Source organism: Molothrus ater, chromosome 2 (assembly GCF_012460135.2).
Source record: "Molothrus ater isolate BHLD 08-10-18 breed brown headed cowbird chromosome 2, BPBGC_Mater_1.1, whole genome shotgun sequence".
Classification (NCBI taxonomy): domain Eukaryota; kingdom Metazoa; phylum Chordata; class Aves; order Passeriformes; family Icteridae; genus Molothrus; species Molothrus ater.
The window spans coordinates 1,084,672-1,103,691 of record NC_050479.2 but is presented as its reverse complement, the minus strand read 5'-3'; the positions used below and the strand labels follow the sequence as shown (position 1 = coordinate 1,103,691).

The 19,020-nt window shown below is 51.6% G+C and overlaps 1 protein-coding gene across 1 annotated transcript in view; it reads left to right on the top strand.

Annotated features, from left to right (window-relative positions):
* CLIC6 (chloride intracellular channel 6) overlaps positions 1 to 11,512 on the top strand; it is a 30,802-nt gene extending 19,290 nt beyond the window's left edge. Inside the window, exons 2-6 of the mRNA XM_036402733.1 lie at positions 3,622 to 3,731; positions 4,341 to 4,466; positions 6,248 to 6,354; positions 7,835 to 8,016; positions 11,202 to 11,512. Of these exons, the coding sequence (XP_036258626.1) occupies positions 3,622 to 3,731; positions 4,341 to 4,466; positions 6,248 to 6,354; positions 7,835 to 8,016; positions 11,202 to 11,363 (687 nt within the window). The 3' untranslated portion in view covers positions 11,364 to 11,512. The remainder of the gene's footprint in view (positions 1 to 3,621; positions 3,732 to 4,340; positions 4,467 to 6,247; positions 6,355 to 7,834; positions 8,017 to 11,201) is intronic.
* The last annotated feature ends 7,508 nt before the right edge of the window (positions 11,513 to 19,020 follow it).

Below are 19,020 nucleotides of genomic sequence, written 5' to 3'. Positions count from 1 at the left end.
TCAGCCTGAGCTCCTGAGCCTGAATTCTGGGATTCTGGGATTCTGATTCTGATTCTGGGATCAGCCTGAGCTCCTGAGCCTGAATTCTGGGATTCTGATTCTGATTCTGGGATCAGCCTGAGCTCCTGAGCCTGAATTCCGGGATTCTGGGATTCTGATTCTGATTCTGGGATCAGCCTGAGCTCCTGTGCTGGTGTCAGCAAAACCCCCTCAGGTTCTCCTGGCAGAGCTCCCAGCCCCGTGGGTGTCACGGAGCTCCAGGGCTGTCCCTGTCCCCTCCCTCTGTCTCTGAGCCCACCCTGGGCACAGCTGGTGCCTCGTGGTGCCCAGGGCACTCCAGGTGCCACCACAGCAGGACCCTGCTGCTCCTCAGGATGAACGTGTCCCTGCATCCTCAGCAGGACCCTGGGTCACCTCAGCTCTGCCATGGCTGGCTCAGCTGCCCCAAGCTCCTCAGTTCCTCTGATTTTTTCCACCCTCCAGGCCCCTTGGGGAGCAGGGTGCCCAGCACAGCCTGCCAGGCCCTGGCACCGGGTGCCTCTGGTGGTGTTCACAGGGCTCCCAGGATGAGGGAAGAGATGAGAATCTTGATTCCCTGTTTCAGAAGACTTTATTATTTATTATTTTATTATTTATTTATTTATTTATTTATTTATTTATTTATTATTTTTATTTATTTATTTTATTTATTATTATTTTTATTTATTTATTATTTTATTATATGTATTATATTAAAAGAAAATTATACATTAAAACTATACTAAAGAATAGAAGAAAGGATTTCATCAGAAGGCTTGAAAGGAATACAAAGGAATTTGAATGATAATAAAATCCTGTGACTGACCAGAGAGTCTGAGACAGCTGGGCTGTGATTGGCCATTAATTAAAAACAACCACAGAGACCAATCCCAGATGCTCCTGTTGCATCCCACAGCAGCAGATAATCATTGTTTACATTTCATTTCTGAGGCCTCTCGGCTTCTCAGGAGAAAAAATCCTGGCAAAGGGATTTTTCATAAAACACATCTGTGACAGGTGCCTGCAGAGGTTGTGGATTCTCCACTCCTGGCAGTGCCCAAGGCCAGCTTGGATGGAGTTTGGAGCAGCCTGGCACAGTGGGAGGTGTCCCTGCCATGGCAGGGGTGGCACTGGAGGCTCTGAGGTCCCTCCCAAGCCAAACCAGTGTGGGCTGGTGCTGGGTACACAGCTGGCAGCACAGCTGGGCAGGGGCAGCAGGGCTGGGGCAGCTCCTCCAGCTCCAGAGGTGCAGCTGGGAAGGAGCTGGGTCTTGGCTTGTCTTCTGCCTCTGTCAGGGTCAGGAGTGAAGCACTCCAGATGGCATTTCATGTTCAGACTCAGGTGTTTTTTAGTTCTTATCTGGATTACAAGCTGTGAGTTCTACTGCATTCTACTAACAACCTACAAAGTGGCTCACTATCTTTCTCTCCAAGGCTGTGGAGTCTTGAGTTCTTTTCACCAAGGTCAGGATTAAATGTGTGAGAGGGTATTTCTTGTTGGCACTCAGATGTTTATCAGTTCTTATCTCTGTCACAGCCTCACAAACCCTGAGTTCTGCAGCACTTCACTCCAACAAACTAAAAATGGAGCCCTGTCTCTCTCTCTCTCCAAGGCCTTTGAAGGATCAACTGTCCAATTAAGAAATGGCACCTCAATTATTTTCACTTTTAACCCAATATCCAACCACCCATGCCCACAATGGATGGGGCATTTTTTATCCAATGACACAAAACCACCCAAACCCACGGAGAAGAAGGAGAAGAAGAAGGAGCAGCCTCCACCCTAAACCCTCCATCTTGCTTTCTATCTACTCCTGTATTCTAAACCCTTAAACTCTGAGTTTCCCACCCTGTGATATCACACACTTCTATCCAAACTCCACACCTTTAATCTCAGTTTTATTATGGAATTCTGGAAGCTTCTCCAGGCCCTCAGGTCAGTGCAGTGTTCTCTTGGGGGTCAGTGCCTGGCAGCACAGAAAGTCTGGAATTCCCAGCAGCCAGGGTTCCAACAGGAAGGAGCTGGAGGCATCCAGATGCACCAGCCTGCTCCTCCACCCAGGGCCTGTCCCCAGCAGTGTCCCCAGGCTGCTGCTCCTGCCCTGGGCGCAGCCTCAGGTCCCCATGAGACTCCTGCCCATTCCCAGCACCGAGGGGTCACCATGAGACTTTTCCCCTCCTTTTCCCTTTGCAGTGGGTAACACCTGGCACCAGAGGCAGGATGAGACCAGATGGAGCTGTTGTGCATTAAAATGCACATTTTAACGCATATCCTCCATTCTAAGCCCTGCTAGCAGCATTTCAGGCTCAATTTCCCAAGTTCCACAGCAGTTTTGTGTCTCCTGGCTGCAGAGCGCTGCTCTGAGTGGGAGGAGAACCACAATGGCAGCTTTTGAGCAGCTCTCAGCTTTGCCACCTACAAAACAAGGCACTCCTGACAGAAACAAGGCTTTTCTAAGCCAGCAGTGCAGCTGGCCCAGCATTTTTGAGAGTTCTCATCCCCTGGCAGTGCTGGAGGCACTTCTGGTTTTCCCAGTGGTTGTGGAGCAGAGAGCAGAGGGGTTTCTCCAGGGAGGTTCCTCAGGTTCATAGGGAGAACCAGACAATTTATCCAGCCCCTGGCATGCATCCCTCCAGCTCCTGCCTGCCCCAGGCCAGGCCCTTTCTTCCAGACATTGAGCTCTTTGTGAAGGTGAGCACTGTGCAGTGTGTGTTTGTTTATGGAGGAGTTTTTGCTGTATTTGGGATGGTGAGCACTGTGCAGTGTGTGTTTGTTTATGGAGGAGTTTTTGCTGTATTTGGGATGGTGAGCACTGTGCAGTGTGTGTTTGTTTATGGAGGAGTTTTTGCTGTATTTGGGATGGTGAGCACTGGGCAGTGTGTGTTTGTTTATGCAGGAGTTTTTGCTGTATTTGGGATGGTGAGCACTGTGCAGTGTGTGTTTGTTTATGGAGGAGTTTTTGCTGTATTTGAGATTTGTTTGATAGCACTGAGTGAGGGAAAAAGGACAAACAGAACTGGTTTGATTCTGTGTTTTGTTGGCTTATAAGGGCTGCAAATCCTAATGAATTAACTGTGAGACACTTGGGTTTTAATACCTCTGCCCCTGATTTAATCTCAATTTTAAAGCTGTGCTTTAGGAGAATCTTAAAAATGAGCTTAAAGTGCTTTAGGAGAATGCTTAGAAATGAGACCCCTGCTCTCTTGCAGAGTTACACCAAGTCTCACTCAGCAGCATCTCTGCAAGACTTTGCCTCATTTTAACAAAGCCTCTTAACAAATTGCAACATAAATTACCTGGGAGCAACACTTCTTGGCCACCTTCTCCAGGGCTCCCACAGCCCTTTAGGTTGAAATTCTAAATAAATTGATTTATTCTGCTTGTTCCCTTCAGTGCTTTAGACACCATATCTCTGTTTAGGCTGGTAAATATTTCTCTGTTCCTTTCCTGTGGTCATAAACTGATTTAACTCATTTTAATCTTGCAGTGACTCGTGCAGATTTATGCCCACATAGACAAATGAGGTGGAGGCTGTTTCCTCTGGAGAGATTGCTGTGATTTATACAGAGATGTGTTTATAATTTGTAATTTTTCCAATTGTAGGCTGGCAGTGATGGGGAAAGCATTGGGAACTGCCCGTTCTCTCAGCGCCTCTTTATGATCCTGTGGCTCAAAGGTGTCATTTTTAATGTCACCACCGTGGATCTGAAAAGGTGAGATTGTGACTTTTAATTCTGACATTTTACCTGTGTAGCACAACTTTCCCAAAACAGGGGATTTTAAAGGGGGACGCTTCTCTGCCAGGCTGGGAGAGCTGGGTGTGTCCAGCCTGGAGGAGAAACGGTTCTGAGGAGACCTTAAAGCTCCTTCCAGTGCCTCATAAAAAGGAGGGAGAGGGACTTTGTGGTGGTGTTCACAGGGGTCCCAGGACGAGGGAAGAGATGAGAATCTTAACTCCATGTTTCAGAAGGCTGATTTATTATTTTATTATATATATTATATTGAAAGAAAATGATATACTAACATTATACTAAAGAAAGAGAAAAGATTCATCAGAAGACTTGAAAGGAATAGAAAGGAATGAAAATAAAATCTTGTGACTGACCAGAGTCTGAGCCAGCTGGACTGTGATTGGCCATTAATTAGAAACAACCACATGAGACCAATCACAGATGCTCCTGTTGCATTCCACAGCAGCAGATAACCATTGTTTGCATTTTGTTCCTGAGGCCTCTCAGCTTCTCAGGGGGAAAAATCCTAAGGAAAGGATTTTTTATAAAATATGTCTGTGGCAGGACTTTTTATGGCTTTTCCTTTCCCAGAAAACCTGCAGACCTGCAGAACCTGGCCCCAGGCACCAACCCCCCGTTCATGACCTTTGATGGGGAGGTGAAGACCGACGTGAACAAGATTGAGGAGTTCCTGGAGGAGAAGCTGGCGCCGCCCCGGTACCGCATTCCCGACCCCTCAGGGCTGCACAGGGGGATCCTCCAGCTCAGGGGGGACTCTGAAACACACCTGGGGCTGGGCTGTCCCCAGGCTGTCCCCAGGCTGTCCCCAGGTCACGGCTGTGCTGCTCCCACTGCTGTCCTTCATCCCAAGCTCGCTGCTGGGGCATTCCCAGGGCGCGGAATCCATCCTGTGGAAACCTGACCTGCTCCTGCTCTGAGCTGGCCTCGTTTGAGGCTCCCCTCTTCACACCACACAGATCATGGTGCTCACTGGGTGCAGGCAGGGGGAGCTCAGGGTGACCTCACTGCTCTCTAAAACCACCTGGAGGACACTGCAGCGAGGTGGGGTCGGGCTCTTGTGCCACGTCCCGGGTGAAGGGATGAGAGGAAATGGCCTCAAGGGAGGCTCAGATTGGAGATGGGAGAAATGTGTTCCCTTCAGGAGTGGTCAGGTATTGGAATGAGTTGCCCAGGGTGGATCACCATCTCTGCAAGGGTTCCAGTGATCTGGATGTGGCCCCTGGGGACATGGTTTGGGGTGGGGATGGTGGGACTGGATGGTGCTGAAGGTGTTTCCCAACCTGGTGGTTCTGGGATTCTGTCAAGCTGAGGGCAGTGAATGCCTCTGTTAGGAAAATTAATCCACACACACCAGAGGTTTCTGTCCAAACAGGAGACAGAGGAGTCCTTTGGCTTTATTCCAATAAAGGGAGAGACCATGGGCCATTCCCCTGGGCTCTCTCAGTGTTTTTGGAGGACACAGCCTCCTTTTTATCCCAATTTCCCAGCCACATTTTCCTTCTCTCTTTCCCCATTCCTGAGGCACTTGAGAGGTTCAGACTTCCCAAAACACCTGATCCCAGAGCTTCCCTCTAATGTACAACCTTCCCTTTTCATTTTGAATTCTTATGGAATTTGGGGGTTTTTCTTCCCCATTGTTTCTTTCCTCTTTCAATGTCTAATTTTGTTTATCAGCAAACCCAAAGTTCATTAGTAAAAGCAAATCTCTTTTTCCATTCATCAATCAGTGAAATCCTTCCCATAGTTTCTTTTATCTTCCAGAGCTGGATTTATCTACCAGCAGACCCCAGCTTGTTTGGAAAGACAAATCTGCCATTCCTCTCCCCTCAGTGCTGGGGCTCTTTCAGAGTGTCCACATGGGCCCACCAGGCTGCACATGAGGGTCTGAGTTTCAGATTTGTCCTCCCCCACCCCAGCAGCTCTTCCCACCTCACCCCAAACCCCTCTGTCCCTCTGTTGTCCCAGCATTGTGTCCCCTACCCCAGAGACCTTCTCTCCTCTGGGCTATCAGTCCTCTCCCTGTGCTCCCTTCTCAAGCAGCCAAACTTAAACCAGGGAAGCAGCTGCTTGCCTCCACTTTTCCCCATTTTTCTCCATGGCTGCTGCCAGCCTGCTGATGGCCCGAGTGGGCTGGGCCAGGAGCCCAAGGAGCAGCAGCTCCTGGGAGTGGGGATTTTCCCTCCACTCCTCCTCATGGCAGGATCCACTACCAGGCAGCTTCACCTCTGGAGGAGAAAGCCTGGGAGACACCCTGGGGTGTTTGGGCAGTGCTTGCAGCAATAGCCATCGTTTCTCATTGCCCTCAGGAAAAGATTATTTAGGTAGGGTTTAAAAGAAGTGATTTTTAGTTTAGGATGGTTCCCTTTGAGTCCTGTGTGGCTCTGTGTGGACACCCTACAAATAAATGTGTATTAATTAGTGGAGACAAAACCAAAGGTTAATTGGCTCACTTCTTTTTGTTTCTCTGAACTTCTCAGGTACCCCAAACTTGCACCGAAGCACCCCGAGTCGAACTCTGCAGGAAATGATGTCTTTGCAAAATTCTCTGCATTTATAAAGAACCCAAGAAAAGATGCAAATGAAAGTAGGTGCTGCAGTCCTGTCATTGGCCCTGGGAAGGAGAAACCAGACCTGTGCAGTTGTAGGACACTGCTGGAGATGCCCCATTTCCAGCTCAGGTCAAACTGATATTCCAGAGGGTGTAAGCTCTGGAAATCTGTGCCTGTTCCCTCTTTTAATGGAGGATTCCAAGAGCTGGTGAAAGCAGATCTGCTGTCACCATGGCAGCACCAATTCCAGCCTCTCCTCACTCCTTCAGCTCTGGGGTCTGCAAGGCTGCACCTTCCCCAGAGCTCTGCCAACAGCCCAGCCCTCTGGAAGTGAGGGATTCCCTATTTTCCATGAATAATGAGGACTCCAGCCATTGGCACATCCCCAAAGCAGGACCCTCATGACCACCATGAATGGGCCTAGGCTGGACGAAGCAGGGTGAGATGAAATGTTAGGGAGAAATCCTTTCTTGTGAGGGTGGTGAGGCCCTGGCACAGGTTGGTTGTGGTGTCCTCATCCCTGGCAGTGCCCAAGGCCAGGCTGGATGGGGCTGGGAGCAGCCTGGGACAGTGGAAGGTGTCCCTGCCATGGCAGGGGTGACACTGGATGAGCTTTGATGTCCCTCCCAACCCAAACCATTCCAGGATTCTGTCGGTGTCCTTCAGCTCTCAGGCCTGATCCTTGGGTTGGCTTTGAACACCCCAAAGTGGCATCCCAGGGAGCTGTGTGATGGTGTTCACAGGGGTTTTATGTTGAAGGAAGAGACGAGGGTCTGACTCCATATTTCAGAAGGCTGATTTATTATTTTATGATCTATATCACATTAAACTACACTAAAAGAATAGAAGAAAATGTTTCATCTCAGAAGGCTGGCTAAGCTAAGAATACAAAGAATGATAACAAAGGCAGCTGTCCCAGACTCTCTGTCCGAGCCAGCTGTGCTGTGATTTGCCATTAATTAGAAACAACCACATGAGACCAATCCCAGATGCACCTGTTGCATTCCACAGCAGCACATAACCACTGTTTACATTTGTTCCTGAGGCTTCTCAGCTTCTCAGGAGGAAAAAACCCCAAGGAAAGGATTTTCATAAAAAGATGTCTGCGACAGACCTGCTGTTGCCACTCCAGCCTGGCTCTGAGCACCCCAGAGTGGCATCCCAGGACCTGCTGTTGCCACTCCAGCCTGGCTGCCCTGCCTTGGGCCAGCACTGGCCCCGTGGCTGCCCGGGCAGGAGTCAGTGTGAAGGCAGGGCCGGGCCATGGTGCCAAACCCCGCCCCACAGAGGGGTTTGAGGAGCCATTCCTGGTAACACAGCCCCAGGATGGTTTTTCCCAGAACTCCCTTTAGCTCCTTTATCCCAGCATTAAGGTTTAAGCCTGGGATCAAGGAATTGCAGGAGCTGGCACAGCCAGATGTCTGGGCGGGTGCCAGGAGACAGGATGCAGGAGTCGCTTGGTGTCACGGGGACCTTGGTACAGCCTTGAATGATCTTTTTATTGTCTTAACCCAGATTTGGAAAAATCTTTGCTTAAAGCCCTGAAGAAGCTGGACAACTATTTAAATAGCCCCCTGCCTGATGAAATCGATGCTTACAGCACGGAGGAGATCGCTGCTTCCAGCCGGAAATTCCTGGACGGAGATGAGCTCACTTTAGCAGATTGCAACCTCCTGCCAAAGCTCCACATCATCAAGGTTTGCATTTGCCTTTTTGGCCTCCTGGAGAGAAGGGAGGGAAGCACAGCAGCTCTGAAATCCTTCTCTAGATTGTGGAAACTTCCCCCAAAAAATTCCCTTGATGGGGAGATCCTTAAAAAGTTTTGTGCTAGGATTGAGAGATGGACAGGACTTTTGTTTCTTTGGTCTTCAGGTTGTTGTTCATTTTTCTCTTATCAATAGTTTAGTACTCCTCTGCATCTCAGACTTAGAGTATGAAGAGAAAGGCACCAAAAGTCACCAGCCACACAGGTGTAAGGTCTTTTAAAGTTATTTTGTTCAATTAGCTTTTAGAATGTATTTTATTTCTACCTCTCTACCTAAAATAATATGAATATATAACATTAACACCTAGTAACTAATTATTTGTCTGTTCACACAACATCTGATTGTGGCTCTTTCTAACCAATCCCCCTGTGTCCCCAACACTGCAGAAAATGGAGCAGATGAGAAACAAGAAGGTCAGACAGTGCCCCAAATCCTCCATCTTGTCTCCTACCCACCTCCACACCAAAAACCCAAAACTCTGAGTTTTTCACCCTGTGATAAACTCTACCACTGTCTATTTCACACACAGGGATTCCAATTCATCCCAAAGGCTTGGAAGCTTTCTCCATGGATGAAGGTTAAAAGCAGGGTTCTCCTGGGGGCCAGGTTAAAAGCAGTGTGTGTTCTCCTGGGGGCCAGGTTAAAAGCAGTGTGTGTTCTCCTGGGGGCCAGGTTAAAAGCAGGGTTCTCCTGGGGGTCAGGACTTCTCAGGACAGGCAGAGAAACATCCTCTGTGCCCTGGGTTCCAGCACTAGATGGCAGAGGGATCCTTTCTCTATTCTGGGGGCACTCCCAGGGACACTGAGGCCATTTCCTCACAGCCAGGGTGATCCTTACTTTGATGGCTGCAGGTCTGGAGGAGCTGTTTCCTATCTGTGCTGTGAGTGCAGTGCCTGAGCTTCTCCCAGCCACAGGGATGAGATGAGTGCTGGGTTCAGGGCTGCAGAGGTGTTCTCATCTGTGTTTCACATGCAAAATGCACATGAGCACAGCCAAGGAAGGCTACCTTGGATTGTCCATCCCCATTTCTGTCTCTGCCATGTTTAATTTCCAATTCTGACAGGGTGGCCTCTACCCAGTGCCTCCCAGGCAAGGCTCCCAGCCTCCTCTTGCAGGACTGTGGAGCATCCACACACACCTGAATGTGGAAACCCAGGGCACTGGGAATATTTCTGTGTCTGCTCTGGGGTGCCCTGACCCCCAGGGCAGCACTGACTCTGACCCTCATCCATGGAGAAAGTTTCCTAAACTCCAGAATAGACTGGAATCCACAAAAGTGTGAAATAGATTTTTATAGAGAGCAGTGCAGGTGCATCACTTGGTGAGACATTGAGGTTTTGGGGTTTTTAGTGTGTTGTGGATGGAAGCAAGATGGAGGGCACAGGGTGTCGTCCTGGGTTTCTTCTTCATGCTTCTTCATAGGTTTGGTGGCATTTTGTAATAGGGTGGAAAAGTCTGCATTGAGGGCTCTTTGGGATCAGTTATTGGGTTAAAAGGGAAAATAATCCAGGTGTCAGTTCTTCATTGGATAGTTTAGCTTTAAAAGACCTTGGCACAAGAGATTGTTGGCCATTTTTGTGGTGCTTTTCCAGTGCACTGAGCCTGGTGTGGACAGCGTGCAAAACTCTGGATAAAACTCTAATAAACAAGAACCTGAAGACTGAAAAACTCCAGTACATCTCTCTTTCCTGACACAGAACCACCCCAGGAGGGTCTCCCCCAACAGGGGAGCCCCCTGGGAGGGCCCAGCCAGAGTCCCAGAATTCAGGGAATCTGTGACAGGTACCCCAACACCTGAACAGCTCCAGTGGCCTGGGACTGGTGTTGTCACAGCCCAGAAGGCTGGAGAGGGGTTTTTCACAAGGGCATGGAGTGACAAGACAAGGGGGAATGGCCTTGAGCTGAAGGAGAGAAGGGTTAAATAGGGTGTTGGCAATGAGGAATTGTTCCCTGGCAGGGTGGGCAGGCCCTGGCACAGGGTGCCCAGAGCAGCTGGGGCTGCCCCTGCATCCCTGGCAGTGCCCAAGGCCAGGCTGGACACTGGGGACAGTGGGAGGTGTCCCTGCCATGGCTGGGGTGGCACTGGGTGGGATTTAAGGTCCCTTCAACCCAAACCATTCTGTGATTCTGTGATTCTACTCTGCCAGGCTCTGGAAGAGAAATGACCACACTGGAATTTCACTGGTTTCAAACAACAAGGTCACTTCAGGAAGTTTCCTGTTAGACTCCCACTCTGTCGGAGGAAGAGGGGATCCAATTGTTTTCCAACACCTCCACAAGTGAAAACTTTGCCCAGCCATGTCCTGGCTGATCCTACTGCAGACAGCAGCCAGGGATGAGCCCTTTCCCACACTCAGGCACAGCAAACCTTGGGAAGCAGCCAAGGCCAGCATGGGGGAGAATCCCCTGGGGTCAGGGGGATGTCAGAGAGGGATGCAGGAGGAATGTCACACTGCCACATCACCCCTACTGCCTGCAGGCAGGGATCAGGGCTCAGCCAAGAGCTGTCTTCCCTGATCATTTGAAATTAAGGCTTTTAATTAATATTTTCTTATTTTTATTCATATTTTTATTTCATATTTTTCATATTTTATTTTTAAATATTATTATATATTAATTAATATTTTCTTATAATTCATATTTTTATTTCATATTTTTCATATTTTAATTCATATTTTCCCTTTTTTAAAATTCATATTTTTCATTTTTTTAATTCATTTGCTTCTGTGAAATTTTTCAAGTTTATTCCTGTAGGTTTCAAGTTTATTCCTGTAGGTTTATTATGGTCATTCTGGCTTAAGTTTGCTGGGTTAACCTGTATCTCTTCCAGTTTGTTCTACTGGTCCCCATGGCTTTGCACATCTTAAGCAAGGTGTAGACAGAAATAGAGATTCAGACACAAAACAAGTCCTTTGCAGGGAGTTCAGCAACTTTCTCCACCCCATGTCTTCTTTTTATGTCTTTCCCTCTTCTTTGCCCTTGGTCACCAACAGCACCAGACTCACAACTGGAAATGAAAAATGGGCATAAGGAGTAGGCTTGGGATGTTTGGGGTTTTTGCAGATTATATGTGTAATGATGTTTTTCTTCTTTATCCTTTTTTCTTTTAATGAAAGGTCGTTGCAAAAAAATACCGAAATTTTCACTTCCCACCTGAAATGACAGGGATTTCCAGATACTTGAAAAATGCATATGCAAGAGATGAATTCACAAACACGTGCCCTGCTGACCAGGAGATTGAATATGCTTATTTGGATGTGGCAAAGAGAATGAAGTAACCTGAAGATGCCTCTGTTTATTGCTTCTGTGATGGACAACAGCCAAGCTGGAAACGCAAAAATCAGCAGAGATTCTGCAGTGTGATTTTAAGTTCTGCTATTGGCCAATCCTTTTATAATGATTGTATTGCATTATTTACTCCTTCTTAAATTAAGTGTGTGTGTGTGTTTGTGTGTCTTGCATGCTGGAAAGTTGGTTGTCCATTCCAAGGGAAAGGCATCCATCAATGGTAAGGGTTTGTAGGATTTAGGGGAGCAGTGTGGGTCACACACTTACAGCAGTACCACAGACTAAGTCACTGCATTTTGGCAAGAATTAGGCCTGTTTGAACACTTTGAACCTTTCATTAGTGCTGCCTCTGGTCTGTGCTTCACAGCTCTTGCCAAACTTCACCTTTGACTGGATGGTTCCTCTCTGCTTCACTGCCCTGACCCAGCAGCCCCTGACTGACCCAGGGGAGAGCCCAACCTGCAGGTGGGACCACACCTGGTGTCCCCCAGGCCTCTCCCCTGGGCTGGAGCCCCATGGGGCAGCTCCACCATGAACAATCCCATTTCCCATTGCAGGAGTCTCCTTTGGTGTGGAAAAGACAGAAAGAACGGAGAATTCCTGCCTTCCCTATTGTATTTGGGTTCCCCCCCAGATGAAGGAAGCAATGATGAATCTGACTCCATGTTCTCAGAAGGCTAATTTATCATTTTATGATACTATATTATATTAAAGAATACTATACTAAAACTATGCTAAAGAATACAGAAAAGATACAGACTGAATGCTAAAAAGATAATAATGAAAACTCGTGACTCTCTCCAGAGTCCCAACACAGCTTGGCCCTGGTTGGCCAATGAGTGAAAATAACTTACACCAGAAACCAATGAAACAATCACCTGTGGGTAAAAAATCTCCAAACACATTCCACATGAGCACAACACAGGAGAATCAAATGAGATAAGAATTGTTTTCCTTTTTCTCTGAAGCTACTCAGCTTCCCAGGAGAAAAATCCTGGGCGAAGGGATTTTTCAGAGAATGTGAATGTGACACTTCCCCTCTGTCAGAGCTGCAGAAATCCTCAAACTTCCCTCCTGTGTCTCCCCCAGAGAGAACGCTGGCCTAGGGGCTCTCTGCTGATGGATTTTGGGCAAGGGAGGAGGGGGACACTTGTTGTGCCTGTGGATGGGTGACATCCCAGCCCAAATACTCATGTGGGTTTTGTCATCCTTCAGTGATTCTTATTTGGTTTTGGAAAGCAAAGAGGAGGAGGAGGAGAGGGCCTAAGAAAGGAACAATCCTTGGTGGATTCTCTGTATTTTCTACCTCTGTCGAGGTCAGGATTGAAGGCACTCGAGATGGTGTTTCATGTTTGGACTCAGGTGTTTATTGTTTCTTATCATTGCTACAGCCTCACAACCATGAGCTCTGCAGCCTTTCATTAGCAAGGCATGAAATGGCCAACAATATCTTGTTACAAGGTCTTTTAAGACTAAACTATCCAATAAAGAAATTACACCTATTTTCCCTTTTAACCCAATAACTGATCCCAAAGAGCTGCAATGGGGACTTTTCTGACCAATTAGAAAATGCCACCCAAACCCATGGAGAAGAAGGAAGACGAAGGTGAAGAAGAACAAGCTATGTCCACCCTAAAACCTCCATCTTGCTTCAAATTTATTACTATATTCTAAAACCCCAAACTCGAAGTTTTCCACCCTTTGATATTACACACTTGTAACCAACTATACACCTGTAATCCCTGTGCTATGAATTAATTTTGGAAGTCTTCTACACAGCTGCAGGTCAAATGCAGTGCTCTTCTGTGAGTCTGTGCGTTTCAGCACAGAAAGTTTAAAATTCTCAGCCTCCAGGACTCCAAGAATCCTTCTGTACCCCCTGCCAGGAGAGGACAGCTGGGAGGGGTCGGGCTCTGCTCCCAGGGAACAGGGACAGGACAAGGGGAAGCGGCCTCAGGCTGGGCCAGGGCAGGCTCAGCTTGGACAGCAGCAGCAATTTGCCCATGGAAAGGGAGCTCAGACTTGGCAGGGGCTGCCCAGGGAGCTTTGCAGTGCCCAGCCCTGCAGGTGTCCCCTGCAGGTGGCACTGAGTGCTCTGGGCTGGGGACAAGGTGCCCATGGGCACAGCTGGCACTGCATGGGCTGGCAGGGCTGGGCCAGCACCAGGGATCTGGGGATTCTGTGAGAGTTATCCCAGAAGAAAGAAACCCTAATGCCGGAGAGAGGCCCTGCCCTGGGGCAGCACAGGAGCAGCCCCGAGGCTGGAGGTGCCCAGAGCGGCTCCAGCCCCGGCTGCTCAGCCCTGAGCCCTGCGGGGCTGCCCAGCAGGAGCAGCAGAGCCCCAGAGCTGCTGCTCCAGGCCTGCCTGCGCTGCTCTGGGCTCTGTGGCCGCACAGCCCCGTGCAGCTGCTGCCCCAGGGATCTGTGGGAGCAGCACGGAGCTGCTGCTGCTGCTGCCCGGGCTGGGGCTGCAGCGGGGGAACCCCTCCCGCCCGGCCCGGGGCTGCTGCAGGCAGGCAGGGCTGCTGAGGAACAGCCCCGGCCGGGCTCCCGGGCCACGGGCAGCGTCCCAGCGGGGCTGTGCTGGCTCCGCTGTGGCGGCTGCACAGCCCCGCTGCCAAGGGCTCTCTCCCAGCACAGCTCTCTCTCAGCCGGCCTCAACGTGCGCCTTCAGTTCGCCTGCAGAGAGCAGCGCCAGCCCTGCCCTGCCCGCCCGGCCGGCAACTCTGCCGCTGGGCTGGGGCTGAGCACTCACTGCTCACAGGGGACTCCGGGGCACTGCCTGCGAAAATACATCGGCACCGCTGAGAGACTGCAAAGGAAACCTGGGCACTCTGCTCTTGTGCCTTTTTAGAAACTCCATTAGAAAACACACAGATTCTTCAATAACAAGAACAGTGTTTGGACATTATAATGAGTCATAATTATAGCATATGATATGTTAATGTTTTTATATCATAGACTATAATATAAATATACAATATGAAATAAAAATAAATTCTTTCTTAGTCTTATTTATTCATTCAATTTTTCAATTCATTTTTCTATTCTTTTTCTTCTGAATGGTTTGCTTCTTCTTCGCGCTACTCCTACTACGTTTCTTCTTTGCTACTTCTATGTATTCCTAAATTCCTAGTCCTATTCCTATTCCTACTCTTATTCCTATTCTTCCTTTTCTTCTTCTTCTACATATTTTTAAATTCTTAGTCCTATTCCTAGAAGTCTTCTTCTAATTATTTCTAAATTCTTATTATTCTTCTTATCTATGTCTTCTTAAAGAAGCCGTCTCCGATTTGTCTTCTCAGTCTTCATTTTGCCTTTGTCTTTTTTGTCATTGTCTTCTTCCTCTTTGTCATCTTCTTCTTCATCTTCTTTGTCTTTGTCTTCTTTGCCGTTGTCTTGCAGTGGTTTGTGCTGAGAGTCCGTTCCAGGAGCCTCTGCTTTGTGCCCAAGAAATGGTTGCTGCACCTTCCAGGCCCGGGCCGGGTGTGTGTGGGGCGGGGAAGGGGGCAGCTTTGGCCTCTTTGCCTGGCCATTTTCCAAGCCTCACTGCCCAGCTGTTCCTGGCTCTGCCTGCTACGGTTTTGCTGGGCTTGCTTGGCTTTGCTGGCCCATGCCAAAGCTTTTCCCTTCCCTGCCTTGGAGGAGCTGCAGCAGCAATCTTTCAGCCCCTCCAGCCGAACCCAACAGCTGCTGCTCCCACACCAGAGCAGCGGCACCGGCGGCAGGGGTCATCTTCATCTTTTTCATCTTCCTCTCCTTCTTTATGTTCTTCATCTTTTCCTGTTTCAGTCCTCGGGCCGTGGCCTGAGGCAGGCACAGCGGAACAGCCCCCGCAGCGCCCGCAGCGCCCGCCTGAAGCGGGAGGGACGTTTCCTGGGGGCAGCCGGCTGCCCGCGGAGGGCCTGGGCTCCCAGCCGGGCAGGGCAGGGGCTGGGGGGGCTGTGCGGGGCAGGCGCCGGCCCTTGGCTGCACGGCTCCTGTGCCGGGCACTCGGCCCAGGCCTCCTGAGGGAAAGGCACTGGGAGCTTGTCTGCCCCAAAACCTTTCCATTGCTGGTCTTGGTCCTCTTCTGTGGGCAGCTCCAGGACGCTCACCTCGTCCCACTCATCCTCCTCTGGGGCCAAGGGCTTGGTCCCGATGCCGTACTTGGTGTGGGGCAGATCTTCCCCCATGCATTGTTCACAGTCAGACACCTCCTGGGACAGCTCTGGGTCTCCAATGAGGAAAGGCTCCAGGTCATCCAAGAACTGCCAGAATTTCATTTCCTCATTGGAGCCGTTCCTCCTCTCGGGCGCTGCCAGCACTGACCCCGCTGCCGCCTCCTCAGCAGCTCCGCACCGGGCAGCAGCTGCCGGCTCGGCCTCCGTGGCACGGCCCGGGGCAGGAGAGGAGCTGGGCAGGGCAGGGGCTGCCCCTGCTGCCACCGCTGTGCCCACGGGGCTGGCAGAGCTGGGCCCCTCTGGGGAAAGAGCCGTGCTGTCCTCTGGAGCAAGCTCGATGGCCTCTTCCACTTTGGGCAGCTCCTCATCAGTCAGGTTGTCCCCTGAAACCACCACGTTGTTCTCTTCCAGAGGGGACAGCTTCTCCTCACGTGTTCTGTGCCCTGGAGAGACCTCAATGTCCTCCTCCACAGAGGACAGCTCCTGGTCATTTGTTCTGTCCTCTGGAGAGACCTTGATGTCCTCTTCCACTGAGGACAGCTCCTGGTAACTTTTGCTGTCCTCAGGAATGTCCTCAATGTCCTCCTCCACCGAGGACAGCTCTTGGTCACTGGTGCTGTCCTCTGGAACATCCTCAAGGTCCTCATCCACTGAGGACAGCTCTTGGTCACTGGCGCTGTCCTCTGGAAGGTCCTCGATGTCCTCTTCCACTGAGGACAGCTCTTGGTCACTCATGCTGTCCTCTGGAGAGGCCTCACTGTCCTCTTCCACTGAGGACAGCTCCAGGTCGCTGGCGCTGTCCTGTGGAAGGTCCTCGATGTCCTCTTCCAATGAGGACAGCTCCTCGTCGCTTGTGGTGTCCCCTGGGACAACCTTGATGGCTGCTTCCACTTGGGAATATTCCTGGTCACTCATGCTGTCCTGTGGATTGACCTTGATGTCCTCTTCCAGTGAGGACAGCTCCTGGTAACTCGTGGTGTCCTCTGGAGAGGCCTCGAGGTCCTCATCCACTGAGGACAGCTCCTGGTCACTCCTGCTGTCCTCTGGAATGTCCTCGATGTCCTCCTCATCTGAGGACAGCTCCTGGTCACTGGCGCTGTCCTCTGGAACATCCTCGAGGTCCTCATCCACTGAGGACAGCTCCTGGTCACTTGTGCTGTCCTCTGGGATGTCCTCAATTGCCTCTTCCTCTTCGGACAGCTCTGGCTCGCTGTTGCTGTCACCTGGAGAGAGCTCGGTGGCCTCTTCTGCCTGGGACAGCTCCTCATCGCAGGATGAAGGACACAGCTGGGAGTTCTCCTCGTCCTTCCATGAGCCCTCAGGCTTCTCCTCAGAACAGGAGCTCACATCATCCTCCCCTGGCAACAGCTCTTGTTCTCCCAAATCTTCCCCTGGGGACAAGAGAGGCTCGGGGAGCTCCTCCTCCTCAGCAGCTCTGGACAGAGCAGCAGCTGCCGGCTCAGCCTCCGTGGGACTCTGTAGGGAAGGAGAGGCGCTGGTTGGGGCAGGCACTGCCTCTGCTGCCACCTCTGTGCCCACGGGGCTGCCACAGCTGGGCCCCCTGGGGGACAAGGCTCAGGCTCCTGTCACTCCCTGCTAGCAAGGATCTGTCCCACATCTCAGAGCTGATGGCATTTCTCCCCTGGGACAGCTCCTGCCTGCTCACATCTTCCTCCCCCTGGGACAGCTTTCGCTCACTCCCATCGTCCCACCAGGGCAGCTCCTGGGCTGCAGCGTCTGCTCCTTGGGACAGCTCCTTGGCACTGCTGGCTCTCACCTGGGACAATTCCAGCTCTCTCCTGTCTTCCCATTGGGACATGTGACAGTGCACATCTTGTCCCCATGGTCGGAGGCCTTGGTAGCCCTCACCTTCCCCCTAAGAAAGCTCTTGGGCATCGTCCCATTGGGAATCCTCTGGGACACTCACATCTCTCTGCAGGGACAGCTCGTGGGATCTTTTGTCTTCTCCCCATCCCAACTCCTGCTGCCCTCTCATGTCTATTTCCCACAGGGATATATCTCTTGGCTTGTGATACATTCTTCCCACTCGCACACCTCTTGCTACATCTCACTGAGGACTCTCCCCACTGCTACAGCTCCCGGACTGTGACAGTTTCTTTCTGTTCATAGAGCTCTTGGTGTGTCCTACCTCTGCACTGGGAAACTTCCCCAACTCTCACACATACCTGGCATTGGTGCAGCTCTCGGCTGCTCCTGGATCTCTGCTGGGACATTTCTTGGACTCTCAGCACTTCTTTAGGGTACGTCTCTGGAAGAGCTTCCCACTGGGAAAGCTCGCGGTGCACTTGGGCAAAGGGCTTCTCCTCCTCCTCAGTCTGTGACAGTGGCAGGACTGACCTGCCCACTGCCCCCGACCACTGCCCGCTGGGGGCCTCCAGCCAGCTGGGCAAGGGGCTGGCGACCGGGAGTTGGAGTTGCCTTTGTCCTTGTCGCTGTCCTTGTCTCTCGCTGTCGGCCTCTGTCGCTGTGGGCATCCAGCGCAGACAGACACAGGGAGCTGCTTCCTGCACAGAGAGCGGCTCTCCTGTGACTGGGCACCGCAGGGCTCTGCGCCCCTTAGACACCCTCAGGGCCGGGCTCCCTGATGTCACAAGGCTCTCTGGCCACCAGCACGTCCCACATCACAAAGGGCCCCGACACCGTGTGCCCGTGTCACAAAGGGCCGCCCCCGGCAGCCCAACATCAGTGGAGCAGCCAGGAACTGGCTGGGAGCAGCCCCGCACTTGTGGCCTTTGGCCCCTGCTGTGCCCAGAGCCCTGAGGGGCTTTGGCCACGCTGCCACAGGACAGCCCCAGCCCCACAGTGCAGAGCCCTGGCTTTGCTGGCTGCGCTGCCCAGGGCACCAGGAATTGGCCGCACGGATGGGCCGGGCACTCGTGGGCAGTGGCTCCAGGAGCGGCGGGAGCCCGGGGAGCAGGGGTGTCCCTCAGGCCTCTGCCGGGCACCGGGGCTCGGCCCTGCCTTCAGCAGCCACAGCCGGGGCCACCGAGCGCGGCCTCGGCGCCTTTGCCGGGCACGGGAAGCCGAGCGGGGCAGGGGCAGCGCGCAAGGCCGGGGCCATGCACAGGCACCCGGCCGGGCTGGGGAAGCAGCACCACGAGAGCCTCCTGCGCTGCCACAAGGCCGGGCCCGGCTGCTGCAGCTGCCTCGGGCCGGTGCCTGAGGCCCCGACTCCTGCAGCTCTGCCCTGGCCTCTGCGGCGCCACGGGCACAGAGGCCGGGCCAGGGCTCGCTCCCTGCTGCCCGCAGGGCGCTGCCGAGGGCTCCCCGCCCGCCAGGGCCGGGGCCGGGCGCTGAGGGAGCGGCGCCGCCATTGCTGCCGCCCTCAGGGGCTCTGAGGGGAGCGCGGCTCCCGCCAGCCCCGCTCCGCCCGCACGGCCCACACAAACATGGGATATGACATAAAATTTCCAGAGCTAAACCCAATTTCATTTTTATATCTTTTCTTGTCAAGAAAGTAAGC